Genomic DNA, 20,333 nt, shown 5'->3' on the forward strand with positions numbered 1-20,333 from the left:
TCAGGTACCTGGTGCATTTAGCCAGTTAGTGACCTTGAATTCCTAACCTTGTTCACTGACACGCTTCCCGTAACTGGTGTGTGTGTGGGGGGGAGAGCTGATGCAGACAGACTGCGGGCTCACTGTGACCCCCAAACCACACACCCCCCCCCAGCCCCGAACAGCCAGAGTCCAATGTCCTTGAGGTCAAGGGCAGATCTGATGTCAAGCTGCTGCAGTGAGAGGCCCGGGTGGCCGACCTGGGGCAGGTGAGCGTGAGCTGGGCTGAAACGGGGCCTCCGTTCAGAGCCCAGCCCTCGGCTCTGGTCCAGGTAGGACAGGGGGGACCAGGTGCCCGGTGACTCCCCGGGGGAGGGCGGGGCTGTGGGCGAGGAGCCAGCTGCTCGGCAGAGGAGACAGGACCCAGCTGGGCGGAGGGGGGCGCGGCTGCCCCGTCCTGTCCCTTTAATTTTTTTAAATTGTATTTTATTGATTTTTTTTACAGAGAGGAAGGGAGAGGGATAGAGAGTCAGAAACATCGATGATGAGAGAGAAACATCCATCAGCTGCCTCCTGCACCCCCCCCACCTGGGGATGTGCCCACAACCAAGGTACATGCCCTCGACCGGAATCGAACCCGGGACCCTTCAGTCTGCAGGCCGACGTTCTAACCACTGTGCCACACCAGTCAGGGCCGTCCTGTCCCTTTAGCCTGCAAGAGGCAAGGTGACCTTGGTACAAGCCGCTGGGAAAGGTCACCTCGAATGTCACCCCCTCGTCGGGGGAGAACGTGGGTTTGCACCTGTGGGGGGGGGGGGGGGCTGGGGACCCCCAGATGTGATCTGGGCCTGGCTGGGGTGGCTCCGTGGCTAGGCCCGTGGTTGGCAAACTCATTCGCCCACAGAGCCAAACATCCACAGGACAACGACGGACATTTCTTCGGAGAGCCACATTTTTTAAACCTAAACTTCTTTGAATGCCTCGTCTTCAACACAGACTCGCCCAGGCCGTGGTGTTTTGTGGAAGAGCCACCCTCCAGGGGCCAGAGAGCCGCCTGTGGCTCGCACGCCGCGGTTTGCCGACCACTGGGCTAGAGCATCGGCCTGCGGACTGAAGGGTCCCGGGTTCGATTCCCGGTCAAGGGCACGTGCCCGGGTTGCGGGCTGGATCCCCGGTGGGGGGCGTGCAGGAGGCAGCCAATCTGTGCAGGATCTTGTACCCCAGTCCCCACGGAACAGGCCCAGAGGGAGCCTGAACCCCACGTGCAGCCGGGCGGACACTGGCCCACCTGCCCAGCCCTCCCGCAGCGGGAGGTGGACAGTGAGGGCCCCCACCGGCTCCCTGTTGGGAAGGATGAGGGGTTCAATGACTGTAGGGAAGGCGGACGGGACCCAGGGCACCCGGAGGTTCGGAACTGCAGATGCAAAACACCCGTTTCCTGGGGGCCACAGGGTCTCCCCCATTTATGTCCTCCCCCCCCCTCACCCCCCAAGGGCAGTCAGGGGCCCCCTTGTGCTCGGCTCCTGAATGCCCACTGTCTGACCCCTCAAGGCCAATGGAATCCAAACAAAACCACCTGAGCCCTGGCTGGTGCGGCTCAGTGGTTAGAGCAGACGGAAGGGTCCCGGGTTCGAGTCCAGTCAAGGGCACGTACCTCGGTGACAGGCTCGACCCCCGTCCCTGTGGGAGGCGACCCATCAATGTTTGTCTCCCTCTACCTTCCACTCTCTCTGAAAACCCACGGAGCCCTGGCTGGTGTGGCTCAGCGGATAGAGCGTCGGCCTGCGGACGGAAGGGTCCCGGGTTCGATTCCAGTCAAGGGCATGGACCTTGGTTGCGGGCACATCCCCAGTGGGGGGCGTGCAGGAGGCAGCTGATGGATGTTTCTCTCTCATCGATGTTTCTAACTCTCTCCCTCTCTGTAAAAAAAAATCAATATATTTTAAAAAAGAATAATACCGTCTGCGGAGAATTAACCAATTAAAATAACCCCATTAATAAAAGCCTATGTGGCTGTCACACCCACACGCCACATCCAGCCACCACCAGGGGGCCGAGTGCGGACGAGGGTGGGCGGGCAGGAGCTGGACGCTGTGTGGGCGGCGAGGCCTGGGGGTCCCGCGGCTCCATCCCACCTCTTTGGGGCCATCGATCGGGGGTTCCTGCACTGAGAGAGAGGGCACCGGCCAGACTGGGGGACCCCCCTCCCCCCTCCCTCCACCCCCTCTGGTAATTATCCTACCTAATAAAGAGGGAATCCGCTAACGGACGATCTCTCCGTCACCAAGATGGCTGCACCCACAGCTGAGGAGCCATCAGCAGGGACCTGAGGCTACGCCCTCCCCGTCCCCCGTGGGGCGTGACGGGGACCTCAGGCCACGCCCCCATCCTGGCACCGGGGCAGGGAACCTGGGGGTGCTGGGCTTTCGACAAGGGTGGGACCGGCCGGGTCTGGGTCTCACGCGATTTTGAGGTGCATGATGGGGGTTGGCGGGGACTTGCCCCTGGGTCCCGGGGTGCGCCCCAGACTGACAGGGGGAAGGTTTTCCTGTGCGTTTTACTCATTTTCTTTCATCCCTGACACTTCTACTGCAGAGAAAGGGCAAAGAGCAGCATTAAATCATTTCCTCCAAGGAATCCCCTTTTAATGTGCACGGGTTTCGTGCACCGGGCCTCTAGCGATGACACTAACAATAATAATAAAAAGGCAAAGGGAACCAGGACCTCCGTGTGTGGGTTTAATCGTGTGCGGAATGCAATGCCCGACAGGGAGGGGGTTCGTTCGCGGAGAACTCAGCGGGGGGGGGGGGGGGGGGGGGGCAGCGCGGAAGCTCGAATGGTGGCATGATTTCCTTTAAATAAATGCTACACGCGTGGACGGCGGCCCTGCCGGGGGACCCTGTGGGGTCTGGGGGAGCCCCCCCCCCCCCCATCGAGGCGTGGAGGGGGTGTCAGTGGTCATGATCGGAAGGGTTTCGTCCTCGAGCCCAGCCCGGTGCTGCCGTGATCCGGCCGGGCGGGCGGGCGGGCGGGCGGGACGTGGGGGTGTCTGGAGGACCCGTCGTCCGTCCATGGGCGTGGGGGGCCCCGCGGCCCCGCGGCCGGGCGCCTAGATGACCTTCTTGAACTCGTCGTACAGGACCAGCACGAAGGCCCCGCCCATGCCCCGCAGCACGTTGGACCAGGCGCCCTTGAAGAAGGCCTTGCCGCCCTCGTCCTTGAAGATCTTCCGCCAGCAGTCGATGGTGCCCGTGTACATGATGTCGGCTGCGGGGAGGGGGGAGGGATGGGGTGAGGATGGGGTCGGGCAACGAGGGGACCCCGGGAGGCAGACACAGCCCCGGCTGGTGGGGCGTGGGGCGTGCGGGAGGCAGCCGGTCAGTGGGTCTCTCTCCTCATGGATGTTTCTCTCTCACTCTCCCCTCCTCTCTGAGATCAACATAAATATAAATAATAATAATAAAGAAAACCAAAATAGCCCTGGCCGGTGTGGCTCAGTGGACAGAGCGTCGGCCTGCGGACTGAAGGGCCCCGGGTTCGATTCCCAGTCAAGGGCACATGCCTGGGTTGTGGGCTCGATCCCCAGTAGGGGGCGTGCAGGAGGCAGCCGATCCGTGATTCTCTCTCATCGTGGATGTTTCTATCACTCTCTCTCCCTCTCCTTTTCTCTCTGACATCAATAAAAATATATTTAAAAAATAAATAAAAATGGCCCAGCTGGTGTCGCTCAGTGGATAGAGCGTCGTCGGCCTGTGGATTGAAGGGTCCCGGGTTCGAATCAGATCAAGGGCACATGCCTGGGTTGTGGGCTCCATCCCCACTAGGGGGCGTGCAGGAGGCAGCTGATGGATGTTTCTCTCTCTCTCTCTCCCTCTAATGGCCCCAGCTGGTGTTGCTCAGTGGCTAGAGCGTCGGCCTGCAGACTGAAGGGTCCCGGGTTCGATTCCAGTCAAGGGCACAGGCCCGGGTTGCAGGCTCCATCCCCAGTTGGGGGCGTGCAGGAGGCTGCCGATCGATGGTTGATGTTTCTCTCTCTCCCTCCCCCTTCCTCTCTTAAACCAATACAAGTATGTTTTAAACAATAATAATAAATTAAAAAAACAAAACAAAACGGAACTAGACCCAGCCCATTCCTGCCCCCAGGGTTCGAGCCCCCCCCGCCCCCTCCCCGAGGTCAGGGAAGGAGAAGGGACGGGCCGTGACCAGGCCGCCCCCAGGAAGAAGGCACAAAACCCCACCCACGGGCTCCGGGCGGGGCCCACGGGACGGCTCCCGGCTCTCAGGGTGAACGTGGGGGAGCGTGTGGGCTTTCTCCCCTCCCCCCTCCCCAGCCCCCCTCGCGCCCCAGAACCGGGACCCGGTACCTCCTTTGCGCCCCGACTGCATCATCATCCGCCGCCGCACGGTGTCGAAGGGGTAGGAGACCACGCCGGCCACGGCCGTCACCGACTGGGCGATCATCCAGCTGATGAAGATGTGGGTGTTCTTGGGGTCGGGGAGCATGCCTGTGGGAGGGGGGGGGGGTCACAGCACGGTCAGGCCCCGGCTCCCCCTCCCCGGCCCCCCATCCCACCCCCCAGCAGCTCCCGGCAAGAGGTGGTATCACAGAGGTCAGGTCAAGGTCGGGGACAGGACCTGGGGTCGGGGTTCCTTTTCGGGGCCTAAACTGTGTTCCCCTAAATTCACCGTGGAGCTCGCCCACGCCAGGGCCCCAAAAAGAGGCTGTATTTTGCAAACGGGGTCTTAAAAAAGGTGGTGAAACCCTGGCCAGTGTGGCTCAGTGGACGGAAGGGTCCCGGGTTCGATTCCCGGTCAAGGGCACACGCCCGGGTTGCGGGCTCCATCCCCAGTAGGGGGCGTGCAGGAGGCAGCCGGTCCATGTTTCTCTCTCTCTCTCTCCCTTCCTCTCTGACATCAATAAAATATATCTTAAATTATAAAAATAAAGAAAGAAATGAAACGAAAGAGCACTGACCCGTGTGGCCCGATGCCCGGCCAGCCCCCCCCCCCCCGCCCCCGTCCGAGGCCACACCCACCTTTGGCCGTGTCGTACACCCCGAAGTAGGCGGCCCGGTAGATGATGATGCCCTGCACGGACACGTTGAAGCCCTGGTACATGCCCCGGATGCCGTCCGACTTGGTGATCTGCACCAGGCAGTCGCCTAGGCCCTTGAACTGCCGCTCGGCGCCCGACTTGCCCACGTCGGCCGCCAGCCGGGTGCGGGCGAAGTCCAGCGGGTACACGAAGCAGAGGGACGTGGCGCCCGCGGCCCCGCCCGAGGCCAGGTTGCCCGCGAAGTAGCGCCAGAACTGCGTGTGCTTGTCCACGCCGCCCAGGAAGACCTGCTTGTACTTATCCTTGAAGGCGAAGTTGAGCGCCTGCGTCGGGAAGTAGCGGATCACGTTGGCCAGGTTCCCGCGCCAGAAGGACAGCATGCCCTGCTCCTTGGGGATCCGCACGATGCAGTCCATGATCCCCTTGTACTGCTTGTCCACCGTGATCTGCTGGCTGGCGTGCTGCACCTGAGGGGCGGCGGGGAGACGGGGACGGGGTCACGGGGGTCACCCGGGGGTCACCACCGGAGGACCCGATACAAGCCCACGAACGGGGTCCTTCGAGAAACCAACAGGTGCCCACAGACGACCATCTGATGACTTTGTTTTAAATATATTTTATCCATTTTTCTCCAGAGAGGAAGGGAGAGGGAGAGAGAGTTAGAAGCATCAACAAGAGAGAAACATCCATCAGCTGCCTCCTGCACACCTCCTACTGGGGATGTGCCCGCAACCAAGGTACATGCCCTTGACCGGGAATCGAACCCGGGACCCTTCAGTCCGCAGGCCGACGCTCTATCCACTGAGCCACACCGGCCAGGGCCATCTTATGTCTTTCTGAGACAGAGATGTTTCTCTCTGTCTCTCTCTCTCTCTCCCCCTCCCTGTCTGAAATCAATAAAAATATATTAAAATAAATATGTATCTATAAAGGAAAACCCACAACAATGTGCATTCTTTTTTTTTTCATTATATTTTTTATTGATTTCAGAGAGGAAGGGAGAGGGAGAGAGATAGAAACATCCAGGGTGAGAGAGAATCATGGATCGGCTGCCTCCCGCACGCCCCCCACTGGGGATCGAGCCCACAACCCGGGCACGTGCCCTGACCGGGAATCGAACCCGGGACCCTTCAGTCTGCAGGCTGATGCTCTATCCACTGAGCAATGCCGCCTAGGGCTATTTTTTTAAAAATATTTTTATTGATAACAGAGAGGGAGAGAGACAGACACATCCATGATGAGAAAGAATCAGGAACTGGCTGCCTCCCGCCCGTCCCACCATGGGGATCCAGCCTGCAACGCGCCCTCACCGGGAATTGAACTGGTTCGTAGGTCAGCACTCAAACCACTGAGCCACACCGGCCAGGGAGAGATAAGACGTAATTTTGAGCCAGGCCTGGGTGGCTCAGTGGCAGAACGTCGACTATGTAGGAACCAGGAGGTCAGGGTTCGATTCCCGGTCAAGGGCACAGGCCTGGGTTGCAAGCTCCATCCCCAGTAGGGGGCGTGCAGGAGGCAGCCGATCCGTGATTCTCTCTCATCGTCGATGTTTCTCCCCTTCCTCTCTGAAGTCAATAGGAATGTAGTTAAAAACAAAACAAACACCCAGACGGCTGAAACTATTACATATGTCTCCCTTACCCCCCCCCCATGGACCCCCTGCAGCCCCCCCTGCCCCCCACCCCAGGCCTGGGTCACCCCATTGTGTCCATGGGTGATGCATAGCTGCATACAAGGCCTTTGGTTAATATTAATATCTCCCCACCCACCCGCCCTCCCCCGCCTTCCCTCTGAGGTTTGACAGTCTGTTCAATGCGTCTATGCCTCTGGGTCTATTTTGCTCATCAGTTTATTTGGTTCATTAGCGTCCACGTAGGAGTGAGGTCACGGGACACGTGTCTTTATCTGACCGGCTTATTTCCCTCAGCATCACGCTCTCCAGGTCCCTCCATGGGTTCGAGGCCCTTGTGTTTATTTTTATTTTTTTTCCTTATGTTTTTTTTTAAATGAAATCTTGCCCCAGCTGGTGCGGCTCCGTGGCTAGAGCGTCGGCCTGCGGACGGCAGGGTCCCGGGTTCGATGCCCATCCGGGTCAAGGGCACATGCCCAGGTGGCGGGCTTGATGCCCAGTGTGGGGCGTGCAGGAGGCAGCCGATCTGCGATCCTCTCTCGCCATTGGTGTTTCTATCTCTCTCTCTCCCCCCCTTCTCCCTTCCTCTTTGAAATCAATAAATATATATATATATATATATATATATATATATATTAAAAAAATTTAAAAAGCCCTAAATGGTTTGGCTTAGTGGACAGAGCGTCGGCCTGCGGACGGAAGGGTCCCGGGTTCGATTCCGGTCAAGGGCATGTACATGTGTTGCGGGCACATCCCCAGTAGGAGGCGTGCGGGAGGCAGCTGATCAATGTTTCTAACTCTCTATCCCTCTCCCTTCCTCTCTGGAAAAAAATCAATAAAATATATTTAGAAAAAAATAAAATAAAACGAAATAAAAATTTTAAAAATGAAATCTCTATTGTTGAAAGTTCTACCATGTCTCCATTTCCCCCCTCCACCCGCACTGAGCTCCCCTTACCCATGCCCCGCCCCAGGCCTTCAGCACCCTATTGTCCGTGTCCCTGGGTGATGCATAGATGCATATAAATTGTCCCGTTAACCCGCCTTCCCTCTGCAAATTTGCAGCCTAATAAATCTCCCGGTCACTCCGAGGTCTAAGCGTTTATAACCGTGACTCTCGCTGCAACAAGGATGCCAGCGATCACACCTGATACAATGTTGCAAGCGAGCATCACCCTGATACAACGTTGCGAGGGATCAGACCTGATACAATGTTGCAAAGGCTCACACCTGATACAATGTTGCAATGAATCGGGCCCGATACAATGTTTGCAAGCGGTCGCCCTGATGCAATGCTGCAAGGAATCAGACCTGATACAATGTTGCAAGGGATCGGACCTGATACAATGTTGCAAGCAAATCATCGCCCTGATACAATGTTGCCAGCGGTTCACACCTGATACAATGTTGCAAAGCGGCCATCGCCCTGATGCAATGTTGCCCGCCGTCACCCGGCAACCCTGTCCCAGCGCGTTCCCATTTGCAACCGTTTCACAACAGCCTGCAACCCTGTTGCCGCTGAAAACCGCTCCAAGTCCGGCCAAGGGGACCGGCGGGGCCGCGCGCACCCACGGGCGGGGTCCCCCCCACCCGCCCCCCCGGCCCACGGAGTCACCCGCCTGCAAAAGGCCAGCGCGCCGCAGCCCCGCCCGTGCGCATGCGCCCCGCTCCCCGCAGGCACCCCCGGAAGTCCGCGGCCCGGACAAAAGCGGGGTGGCCTCGCACTTCCGGCGCCCTCCCGCCTGCCGGTCCCCGGTGCACGAGGCCCGAGCTGGGTTGCAGGCCCACCCCCCCCCCCGTCCCCCGAGTCCCCGAGCTCACGCATGCGCACACCGCCCGCCCGCACCCCCCACACCTGCAACAGCAGCTTGACCCGCTCGATGGGGGCCACGGCCGTCTTGGAGATGGCGGCGGCGACGCCCCCGGCCAGGAAGTCCTTGGCGAAGGAGATGGCCTGTTCCGTCATGGCGGCGCGGCGCGGGGAGCCGAGGGCGCGGAGCGGAGCGGAGTGGAGGCGCGGGGAGCAGCCGGGAGTGTGGGCGCCGCGGGCTCAGCGCTGCAGCCGCCGCCGCCGGGGACCGAAAGGACGGGGAGCTCAGCGCGCAGCCGCTAAGCCGCCGACGCCCCGCCCTCGCGCCCCCGCACGTCACTCCGATTGGCTGCCCCGCCCGCCCCTGCCACGCCCCCTCCGGGGACGCGCGCCCCCGAGGGTTTCCGGCAGCCGCGCCAGGCCCCGCCCCGCGTCAGCGTGCGCCGCGCTCATTGGCTGCGCCGGGCGACGTCGCTCTGGCCGCGCCCCCGAGGGTTTCCGGCAGCCGCGCCAGGCCCCGCCCCGCGTCAAGCGGCGCCGCGCTCATTGGCTGCGTCGGCGACGTCGCTCTGGCCGCGCCCCCGGGGGATGCCGGGAAATCGGGGCACGCCCATGCGCCATGCGTCGCGGGGTGGGGGCGCTCGGAGGCCGCCGTGACCTTGTCAAGGTCACGTGCAGCCCCGATCGCCCCGGACCGGAGGCGGCGGAGCGGGGAGGGTCCGTGTGCAGCCGGGAGCCCCGGGAGGTCGTGCGATCGATCGCGGGGTGCAGAGCCGGCGCTGCCCGGCACGTGCTGTGCGAACCCCCGCGTCACCCACACCCGCACCCCGGGAGCCGGGTCTGCAGGCCCCGCTCGCCTCCCGCCCCTGAGACACCCCCGGCTCGTCCCGTGTCCATGTGGGAGGCCCCAGGACCCTGCCCTGCGCTGGGGGTTTCTGAGCCTGTGACCTCGTGACCCCTGGTGACTGTGAGGGACTTGGGGAGGTTGGGGGCGGGGAGGGGGTGAAGGGGGGCGTTGCCCGTTTCACCTGCTGGCTGCTAAGGTCCCTGCCTCCCAGGGCCCAGCCGGCCTTGGGGTCCCCACGCCAGGCCAGTGGCTGCGACACCGGGCCCCCTTCTCCAGGGGTCAGGAGGACCTGGGGGTGCCCATCACACTCCTATCTGCGCCAACAGCTGCTCACTCATATTTCACCTGCTCACTCACACATTCATTCACCTGCTCACTCACACATCCATTCACCTGCTCACTCACACATCCATTCACCTGCTCACTCACACTCACCTGCTCACTCTCACATTCACCTGCTCATACATTCACCTGCTCACACACTCACCTGCTCACTCACACTCACCTGCTCACTCTCACATTCACCTGCTCACTCACACTCACCTGTTCACTCTCACATTCACCTGCTCATACATTCACCTGCTCACTCACACTCACCTGCTCACTCACACTCACCTGCTCACTCTCACATTCACCTGCTCACTCACACTCACCTGCTCACTCTCACATTCACCTGCTCATACATTCACCTACTCACACACTCACCTGCTCACACTCACCTGCTCACTCTCACATTCACCTGCTCACACACTCACCTGCTCACTCACACTCACCTGCTCACTCTCACATTCACCTGCTCACTCACACATTCAACTGCTCACTCACACATTCACCTACTCACACTCACCTGCTCACTCACCCATTCATTCACCTGCTCACTCTCACATCCATTCACCTGCTCACTCACCCATTCATTCACCTGCTCACTCTCACATCCATTCATCTGCTCACTCACACATTCACCTGCTCACTCATTCACCTGCTCACTCACATCCATTCACCTGCTCACTCACACTCACCTGCTCACTCACCCATTCATTCACCTGCTCATTCACACATACACTCACCTGCTCACTCACACATCCATTCACCTGCTCACTCACCCATTCATTCACTTGCTCACTCACACATCCATTCATCTGCTCACTCACACATTCATTCACCTGCTCACCCTCACATCCATTCACCTGCTTACACACTCACCTGCTCATTCACACATTCATTCATCTGCTCACTCACATCCTTTCACCTGCTCACTCACACATTCATTCACTTGCTCACTCACACATCCATTCATCTGCTCACTCACCTGCTCACTCACACATTCACTCACCTGCTCACCCTCACATCCATTACCTGCTCACACACTCACCTGCTCATTCACACATTCATTCATCTGCTCACTCACACATCCTTTCACCTGCTCACTCACCTGCTCACTCACACATTCATTCACCTGCTCACTCACACATCCATTCATCTGCTCACTCACACATCAGTGGTATCAAAGGCTCACACATTCATTCACCTGCACACCATCACATCCATTCACCTGCTCACACACTCACCTGCTCACTCATTCATTCACCTGCTCACTCATTCATTCACCTGCTCACTCACACATTCACCTGCTCACTCATCCATTCACCTGCTCACTCACCTGCTCACTCATTCATTCACCTGTTCACTCACTCACACATTCACCTGCTCACGCTCACACCTGCTCATCTCCTGCCCCACCCCCAGGGAAACCCCCGAGACCCTCGTCTTTGGAAACATTGTGGGTGTTTTATTGACTTCATCTAAACCGCCCACAGTCCGCCCGTTTCACGGGGTGAATTTTCAGACGGGTTTACATCAGCACCAAGGTCCACAACAGCTACTTAGTAGCGACTCAAAAGCAAAGGTATTGTTTTTCTCTTTTTTTTTCTCTCCCCTCTCACTTTCTCATTTCCTTCCTCTGTGTGTGTGTGTGTGTGTGTGTGTGTGTCCCAGCTAGCAGGTAAAAACTGCAGACACTGGCCCGCTAGTGTGGCTCAGTGGTTGAGCATTGACCTGTGAACCAGGAGGTCACGGTTCGATTCCCGGTCAAGGGCACAGGCCGGGTTATGGGCTCCATCCCCAGTCGGGGGCGTGCAGGAGGCAGCCGGTCCATGATCCTCTCTCCTCATGGATGTTTCTCACCCTCTCCCTCTCCCTTCCTCTCTGAAATAAAATTTTTTTAAATTTATTTTTAAAAAAATTTTTCTTATTCATCCTCTCATGCTTTTATCTTTTATTATGGAAAATTTTAAACACAGAATACAGAGGCATATAAAAGATCCCCATATACCAAACATGAATATTAACATTTTGCCAATCTTTTCCTGTGATTGACCTTTTTTGGATTTAGGTGTTTTTTTTTTAAATTTTATTTTATTGTTTAAAATATTACAAATAGTAGTACATATATCTCCTTTTTTCCCCCCATTGATTTCATATATTTTTATTGATTTCAGAGAGGAAGGTGGGGGGAGAGATAGAAACATCCATGATGAGAGGGAATCATGAATCGGCTGCCTCCTGCACGCCCCCTACTGGGGATCCAGCCCTCAACCCGGGCCTGTGCCCTGGACCGGGAATTGAAAACCTGGGACCCTTCAGTCCACAGGCCGACGCTCTATCCACTGAACCACACCAGCCGGGGCTTAATTTTTTTTTAAAAAAAGAAACGTTACAAAACACACAAAGGAATAGCAAGTGGTATCAAAGGGCCAAGAGCCTGCAAACATTAGTTTCCACAAACATTACTGGCTGTTACACCCGTCAATCTGGGGTGTCTCCCGTGGGCGGGACCTAGGTTTAAGGGCTGGTGCAGGAGGCAACCCATCGATGTGTCTCTCTCACATCGATGTTTCTCTCTGTCTCTCCCCCTCCCTCCCTCCCTCCCTCCCTCCCTCCCACTCTCTCTGGAAATCAATGGAAACATATCCTCGGGTGAGGATTAACAATAACAACGAAAAATTATGTACACGGAGTGGCCAGATGATGATGATCTCTGAGCGCATAATCATCCGGCCACTCCGTGTCTGTCCTATAGAATAAAAGACTAATATGCAAATGGTCCCCTCGACCGGGAGTTCGACCAGCAGGCAGGCCGGCCGACCGCCCACGTCCCCTCCCCCTGGCCAGGCTGGCCGGACCCCACCCATGCACGAATTCATGCACCGGGCCTCTAATATATATATATATATATATATATATATATATACACACACACACACACACACACACTGAGTGGGGCAGGTTATTATGCGTTCAGAGATCATCATCATCTGGCCACTCAGTGTATATAGGATAGAAATCACTTATGTCCATAGATATATACATATGCCTTTATTTGTAAAATCATTGACAAATTCTGTACAGAATACAGTCTTGCAAGGGTAATTATATGTTTCACAATCTGCTGGTTTTAGCTGGGAAACGTGAGTGAAATATCAAAAGCCACGGGTGGCCTCTTTGACGGGGTCACTCCCTCTCTCCAATAATAACGGAATTTCTCCAATAATAACGGAAATATTGGCCTGATACACACAGGAATGTGTGTGCATTCACTTGCTCTTTTTCTGGGAGTTTACTTTTTTTTTTTTCTTAAACAATATTCTTTTTTTAATATATATATCTATTTTTTTTTATTTCAGAGAGGAAGGGAGAGGGAGATAGAAACATCAACGATGAGAGAGGATCATGGATCGGCTGCCTCCTGCACGCCCCCTACTGGGCAGGGGGGGATCGAGCCTGCAACCCGGGCATGTGCCCTTGGCTGGAATCGAACCCGGGACCTGTTAGTCCGCAGGCCGACGCTCTATCCACTGAGCCACACCGGCTAGGGTGGTAGCTTACATTTTAATTTCCTATTAATTAAAAAAAACACACATTTCGGTAGAGTGGACCTCAATTGGATTTCAGATCAAGAGGTTTGTTACATTTTTAAACTGGAGCTAAATTAGGTCTTTTCCATTAACCAATCAGGCACGTTGACAATCCTTCACAGTCGGAGATTCACAGTTTTAAATTGTAAAACGTACGATTTTCATGGTTAAAAAAAAAACAAAACCCAGTTGGGCCCAGCCAGCGTGGCTCCGTGGTTGAGTGTCAAGCCCGCAACCTGGGCATGTGCCCTTGACCGGAATCGAACCCGGGACCCTTCAGTCTGCAGGCTGACGCTCTATCCACGGAGCCACACCGGCCAGGGCCAGAGGTAACTATTGATAGAGGTTCCTAAGGCTTCCGTCTAGAAACCTGTGGGTAACGGCATCTATACTAATAAAAGGCTAATATGCTAATTAGACCGGGAGACCTTCCAGGCGTCCTTCCAGACAAAGCCATGGTGGTGGGAGCTGAGGCAGAGGCGGTTAGGGGCAAGTAGGCTGGCGGAGCGGGGGGGGGGGGGGGGGTAAGTTAGGGCCAATCAGACCAGAAGGGGAGGAAATTGGGGGCGATCAGGCCAGCAGGGGGGGCAGTTGGGGGTGATCAGACCAGAAGGAGGGGAAGTTGGGGGCGAGCAGGCCGGCAAGGGGGCGGGGGGGGGGGGGCAGGTGGCAATCAGGCTGGCAGGCAGACTGGTTAGGGGCAATCAGGCCAGCAGGCAGAGTGGTTAGGGGCGATCAGGCAGGCAGGCAGGTGAGCGGTTATTTCCCCATCGGTCCTGGATTGCGAGAGGGATGTCCAACTGCCGGATGAGGCCTGGGATCGGGCCTAAGCCTGCAGTCAGACATCCCCCGAGGGCTCCCAGATTGGAGAGGGTGCAGGCCAGGCTGAGTGACAGCCCCCTCCCCGTGCACGAATTTCGTGCACCAGGCCTCTAGTTAAAAAAATAACTGTTTATGCCCGGGATGTGGGCTCCATCCCCAGGAGGGGGCGTGCAGGAGGCAGCCGGTCCATGATTCTCTCTCCTCGTGGATGTTTCTCTCTCTCCCCCTCTCCCTTCCTCTCTGAAATCAATAAAAAATACTAAAGGGAAAGGAACTGTTTAATTTTTAAAGAGAAATGCAACAATACGGATCGGCTCGTTCCAGTCACTGCATCGTGTCCTCCTGGCTCCCTTTTCCCCCCTCCCCCTCCCCCGTCACAGACGTTTCTCTCTGTTTCCACTCACCCGCCCTCTTCAGAAACCGGACACTCGGCCTGGAACACAGCACAGACCCGAGCCTCCCGGCGGGGCGTCCGGGGAAGGCTTTTGGTAAAACGGGCGACGTGACCCAAACAAAAACCCCCGCCTGCCTGAGCTCTGAGCTGCTTACGGCCGCCGGGTCAGCCCCGGGCCGTGTGGCTCAGTGGTTAGAGCGTCAGCCTGCGGACGGAAGAGTCCCGGGTTCGATTCCGGGGTGAGGCAGGGTCCCCGAGGCAGCCCATCCATGTGTCTCTCCCTCTCCCTCTCCCTTCTCTTTATAAAATCGATGGGGAAATATCCGCGGGGGGTGCCCCCCAATCAGACAGCCCGTCCCCCTGCTGGGCGCCTGCCGGACAGGAGGCTGTGGCCTCACAGGGACTTGGAACCCGCCGGGGAGAGGATGGGGGGGGCCGGGGCGGCTGGAGGAGGCACCTGCTGAGCAGACACACCCTGGGCAGGTGGCCCCCTGCCGGGCGAGGTCAGGGCAGAGGTCAGGGCCGGGAGTGGAGGGAGGGACCGGGCTCACCTGGCCTCTCCGGGTGCAGCCACTGGGTGTCCAGCCCCCCAGGGAGCTCACCACCCCTTCTGTCTGCCTCCTGTCCCTCCGGGACCCGAGCCTGTGATGGGCAGGTGGGGGGGGTGGCTCAGGGTTGGCGGGGGTTGGGGGCCTCAGGGCAGGCGGGGGTTGGGGGCCTCAGGGCAGGCGGGGGTTGGGGGGCCTCAGGGCAGGCGGGGGTTGGGGGGCCTCAGGGCGGAGGGGGATTTGGGGGGCCCTCAGGGCCGGCGCGCGTGGCCAGGATGACGTCCACGATGGGGGTGCGCGCGGCGCCCAGCACCTCGAAGCCGTGGGCGCGCAGGAGGCGCCCCAACTCGCCCAGGCTGCGCTCCCGGCCGCGCCGCGCCAGCAGGTCCAGCGACTGCAGCAGCCCCGGCCGCGCCGCCCGCTTGGGCTCGTCCAGCACCGTCTCCGCCACCAGCAGCCCCCCGCCTGCGGGCAAGGGACATAGGGCATAGGGCACAGGGTCAGGGACAGGGACAGGGCACAGGGACAGGGACAGGGCACAGGGCACAGGGCACAGGGACAGGGCACAGGGTCAGGGGACAGGGACAGGGCACAGGGACAGGGCACAGGGACAGGGCACAGGGACAGGGACAGGGCACAGGGACAGGGACAGGGCACAGGGACAGGGCACAGGGACAGGGACAGGGCACAGGGACAGGGCACAGGGCACAGGGTCAGGGCACAGGGTCAGGGGACAGGGACAGGGCACAGGGACAGGGCACAGGGACAGGGCACAGGCACAGGGACAGGGACAGGGACAGGCACAGGGACAGGGACAGGGACAAGGCACAGGGCACAGGGACAGGGACAGGGACAGGCACAGGGCACAGGGACAGGGCACAGGGGACAGGGTCAGGGACAGGGACAGGGACAAGGCACAGGGCACAGGGACAGGGACAGGGACAGGGACAGGGCACAGGGGACAGGGTCAGGGACAGGGACAGGGACAGGGACAGGGCACAGGGGACAGGGTCAGGGACAGGGACAGGGACAAGGCACAGGGCACAGGGACAGGGACAGGGCACAGGGACAGGGACAGGGTCAGGGCACAGGGACAGGGCACAGGGACAGGCACAGGGACAGGGACAGGGACAGGGCACAGGCACAGGGACAGGGACAGGGACAGGGACAGGCACAGGGACAGGGCACAGGGACAGGGACAGGGTCAGGGCACAGGGACAGGGCACAGGGACAGGGACAGGCACAGGGACAGGGCACAGGGACAGGGACAGGGTCAGGGCACAGGGACAGGGCACAGGGACAGGCACAGGGACAGGGACAGGCACAGGGACAGGGTCAGGGCACAGGGACAGGCACAGGGACAGGGACAGGCACAGGGACAGGGCACAGGGACAGGGACAGGCACAGGGACAGGGCACAGGGACAGGGCACAGGCACAGGGACAGGGCACAGGGACAGGGCACAGGGACAGGGACAGGCACAGGGACAGGGCACAGGGACAGGGACAGGGTCAGGGCACAGGGACAGGGCACAGGGACAGGCACAGGGACAGGGACAGGCACAGGGACAGGGCACAGGCACAGGGACAGGCACAGGGACAGGGTCAGGGCACAGGGACAGGGACAGGCACAGGGACAGGGACAGGGCACAGGGACAGGGCACAGGGACAGGGCACAGGGACAGGCACAGGGCACAGGGACAGGCACAGGGACAGGGACAGGCACAGGGACAGGGACAGGGACAGGCACAGGGACAGGGACAGGGACAGGCACAGGGACAGGGACAGGGACAGGGCACAGGGACAGGGACAGGGACAGGGACAGGGACAGGCACAGGGACAGGGACAGGGCACAGGGACAGGGACAGGGACAGGGACAGGGCACAGGGACAGGGCACAGGCACAGGGCACAGGGACAGGGACAGGGCACAGGGACAGGGACAGAGCACAGGGACAGGGACAGGGACAGGGCACAGGGACAGGGACAGGGACAGGGACAGGGCACAGGGACAGGGACAGGCACAGGGACAGAGCACAGGGACAGGGACAGGGACAGGGACAGGGCACAGGGACAGGCACAGGGACAGGGACAGGGTCAGGGCACAGGGACAGGCACAGGGACAGGGACAGGCACAGGGACAGGCACAGGCACAGGGACAGGGACAGGGACAGGGCACAGGGACAGGGACAGGGACAGGGACAGGGCACAGGGACAGGGACAGGGACAGGGCACAGGGACAGGGACAGGGCACAGGCACAGGGACAGGGACAGGGACAGGCACAGGGACAGGGACAGGGACAGGGCACAGGGCACAGGGCACAGGGACAGGGACAGGGACAGGGCACAGGGCACAGGGCACAGGGACAGGCACAGGGACAGGGTCAGGGACAGGGACAGGGCACAGGGTCAGGCACAGGGACAGGGACAGGGCACAGGGACAGGGTCAGGGACAGGGACAGGCACAGGGACAGGGACAGGGCACAGGGTCAGGGACAGGGCACAGGGTCAGGGGTCAGGGACAGGCAAAGGGACAGGACACAGGGACAGGGACAGGGTCAGGGCACAGGGACAGGGCAAAGGGACAGGACACAGGGACAGGGACAGGGCACAGGGTCAGGCACAGGGACAGGGACAGGGACAGGGCAGCACTGGGGCCGGCCGGTTACGGGGTGGGGGGTGGCAGGGGGAAGGGCCTGGGGGGGGCGCCCCGATGGGGACCGGGGACCGGAGGTTAGAGGCACAGACTGCAGACAGTGCTGGCCTGGCTGGGGGACCAGGGAGACGGAGAGAGAGACAGACAGACAGACGAGAGAGAGGGAGAGAGACCAAGGGAGAGACAGACAGAAATGGGGGTGAAGAGGCAGAAATCTCGGAGCAGGGCGTGGGGGTGCCTGGTCCTCCCTCATCAGGTAAGGGCCAGGGCTCCCCAAGGGGCTCACCGTGTGGGGAACAGGAATTCCCACGGTGACCCCCATGCGGGGTGGGGGGGGGGGGGGGCAGGTGCGGGGGACCGGGGACCCCAGCCGCTGGGAGCAGGTGAGCACCCGCCTCACAGGACAGGGGGGTGAGCTGGGGGGGAGGCGTGAGCCAGCTCCGAGGAGGGCAGCGTGTGCGAGTGTGTGTGTTAGTGTGTGAGCGTGAGTGTGAGCATCAGTGAGTGAGTGTGAGCGAGTGTGTGCTTGTGAGCGTGTGAGCGTCAGTGAGCGAGCGTGAGCCTCCTGAGCACTGATGAGGGTGGGGACCCGGTGTGAAGGCTCCGAGCAGCAAATGTACGTGTGTGTGTGCTTCTCTGTGTGTGAGTGTGTGCACGTGTGCGTGTCTGTCTGCCTCCCGTGCACTGATGAGGGTGGGGAGTGAGTGTGAGAGCTCAGAGCAGTGTGTGTGTGTGAGTGTGTGCACGCACCCGCACGCAGGGACACAATACACGGAGCACCGGAGGGTGGATGGCGGCAGCGTGCTCTTAATAAAAGGCAGTTTGTTTGTTTTTTTAAAAAAAGAAAAACTGGCTCGGCCCGTGTGGCTCAGAGGTTGAGCGTCGACCTGTGAACCAGGAGGTCAGGGTTCAATTCCCGGTCAAGGGCACAGGCCCGGGTTGCGGGCTCGGTCCCCAGTAGGGGGCGTGCAGGAGGCAGCCGGTCCATGGTTCTCTCTCCTCATGGATGTTTCTCTCTCTCTCCCTCTTCCTTCCTCTCTGAAATCAATAAAAATATATTTTTGGCCCTAGCTGGTGTGGTTCAGTGGATAGAGCGTCGGCCTGCGGACAGAAGGGTCCCGGGTTCGATTCCCGGTCAAGGGCACATGCCAGGGTTGTGGGCTCCATCCCCAACCAGTAGGGGGCGTGCAGGAGGCAGCCGATCCATGATTCTCTCTCCTCGTGGATGTTTCTCTCTCTCTCTCCCTTCCTCTCTGACATCAGTAAAAATCTATTTTAAAAAAGAGACAAGACCACGGTCCTCGCGTCCTCGGAAGAGAGAGTGGGAGACCCCGTCTCACCTGGTTTGCAGCTGCCGGAGACCCGGCTCAGCAGCGCGTGCGCCTCGTCGTCCGGCCAGTCGCGGAGGACCCTGGAGAGCACGTAGAGGTCGGCCTCGGGGAGGCTGTCTCGGAAGAAGTCTCCTGGTTTCGAGACAAAAGGCAGAGGTCGTGGGGTCAGGGGCCCAGGTGCCACCCTGGGAATCGAAATGGAAAAGGGAGGCTGCTGGTAGTGGGGTTTGCCCGCCCCTCACCCCTCCACCCCAAAAAAAGACGTGTCCTCATCCTGACCCTGGAACCTGGGAGCAGAACCAGGGTCTTTGCAGACGGGACGGAGTGAAGGCTCGGAGACAGGTCGTCCTGGGTCAGGGGGGCCCTGCCTCCAAGGACAGGGTCCTTGTACGAGACGCAAGAGGCCCTGGCTGGTGTGGCTCAGTGGTTAGAGCGTCGGCCTGCGGGCTGTAGGGTCCCGGGTTCGATTCCCGGTCAAGGGCACATGCCCGGGTTGTGGGCTCCATCCCCAGTAGTGGGCGTGCAGGAGGCAGCCAATCAGTGATTCTCATCATGGATGTTTCTCTCCCTTCCTCTCTGAACTCAATAAAAATACATTTTTTAAAAAACCACCTATTTTAGATAGAAATTAAAATCAGCCTTGGCCAGCGTGGCTCAGTGGTTGAGCATCGACCTGTGAACCAGGAGGTCACGGTTCGATTCCCGGTCAAGGGCACAGGCCCGGGTTGTGGGCTCCATCCCCAGTAGGGGGCGTGCAGGAGGCAGCCGGTCCACGATTCTCTCTCCTCATGGATGTTTCTTTCTCTCTCTCTCTCCCTCTCCTTCCCTCTCTGAAATCAAAAAAAATATATATATATTTAAAAAAGAAATAAAAATACAAAAAAGAAGAGAAAAAAAAATTAAGAGACGGAAGAGGAGACGCAGACACAGAGGAGAAGCCACGTGGAGACGGAGGTAGAGGCGGGTGGGAGGGAGGCGGCCACCAGCCCGGGGACGCCTGGAGCCCCGGGCGCTGGGAGAGGCAGGGGGACCCTCCCTGGATGCTCCGGAGGGAGCGGGGCCCTGGGACCCCTGGATCTCACACGCCAGGTCTCCAGGGTGTAGAGAGGACGAATTTCTGTGGGTTTAAGGCGCCTGGTTTGCGTGGTGTTACATTGAAACCCTATTTGAAAAAGTTACACGGTTGCCATGGCGTTAGCAAGTGTTACATTGTTGCCGTGCGGTTTGCTCAGTGTTACATTGTTGCCATGCGGCGGGGCCAGGATGGCCGTCGGCACAGAACAGAACTGTTTTCCTTGTTATTATTCCCGAAACGATTCGGTGTGACAACTTCCCACAGCGTGACCCTGT

General features: G+C 59.2%; 2 protein-coding genes across 2 annotated transcripts in view; both read right to left on the reverse strand.

The window, feature by feature from the left end:
• Positions 1 to 2,703: 2,703 nt before the first annotated feature.
• On the reverse strand, positions 2,704 to 8,770 carry SLC25A6 (solute carrier family 25 member 6). The gene is made up of 4 exons (XM_079766061.1): positions 8,521 to 8,770; positions 5,016 to 5,502; positions 4,344 to 4,484; positions 2,704 to 3,246 (listed from the first exon to the last, which is right to left on the reverse strand). The coding sequence occupies exons 1-4, from the start codon at positions 8,629 to 8,631 to the stop codon at positions 3,089 to 3,091; spliced, it is 897 nt and encodes a 298-aa protein (XP_079622187.1). The 5' UTR covers positions 8,632 to 8,770; the 3' UTR covers positions 2,704 to 3,088.
• Positions 8,771 to 12,681: 3,911 nt separating this feature from the next.
• ASMTL (acetylserotonin O-methyltransferase like) overlaps positions 12,682 to 20,333 on the reverse strand; it is a 28,233-nt gene continuing 20,581 nt past the window's right edge. The window contains exons 12-13 of the mRNA XM_079766206.1: positions 18,993 to 19,115; positions 12,682 to 15,465 (exon numbers count right to left, since the gene is read on the reverse strand). Coding sequence (XP_079622332.1) covers positions 15,224 to 15,465; positions 18,993 to 19,115 — 365 coding nt within the window. The 3' untranslated portion in view covers positions 12,682 to 15,223. The remainder of the gene's footprint in view (positions 15,466 to 18,992; positions 19,116 to 20,333) is intronic.

Source organism: Cnephaeus nilssonii (genome assembly GCF_951640355.1).
Source record: "Cnephaeus nilssonii genome assembly, chromosome: Y".
Classification (NCBI taxonomy): domain Eukaryota; kingdom Metazoa; phylum Chordata; class Mammalia; order Chiroptera; family Vespertilionidae; genus Cnephaeus; species Cnephaeus nilssonii.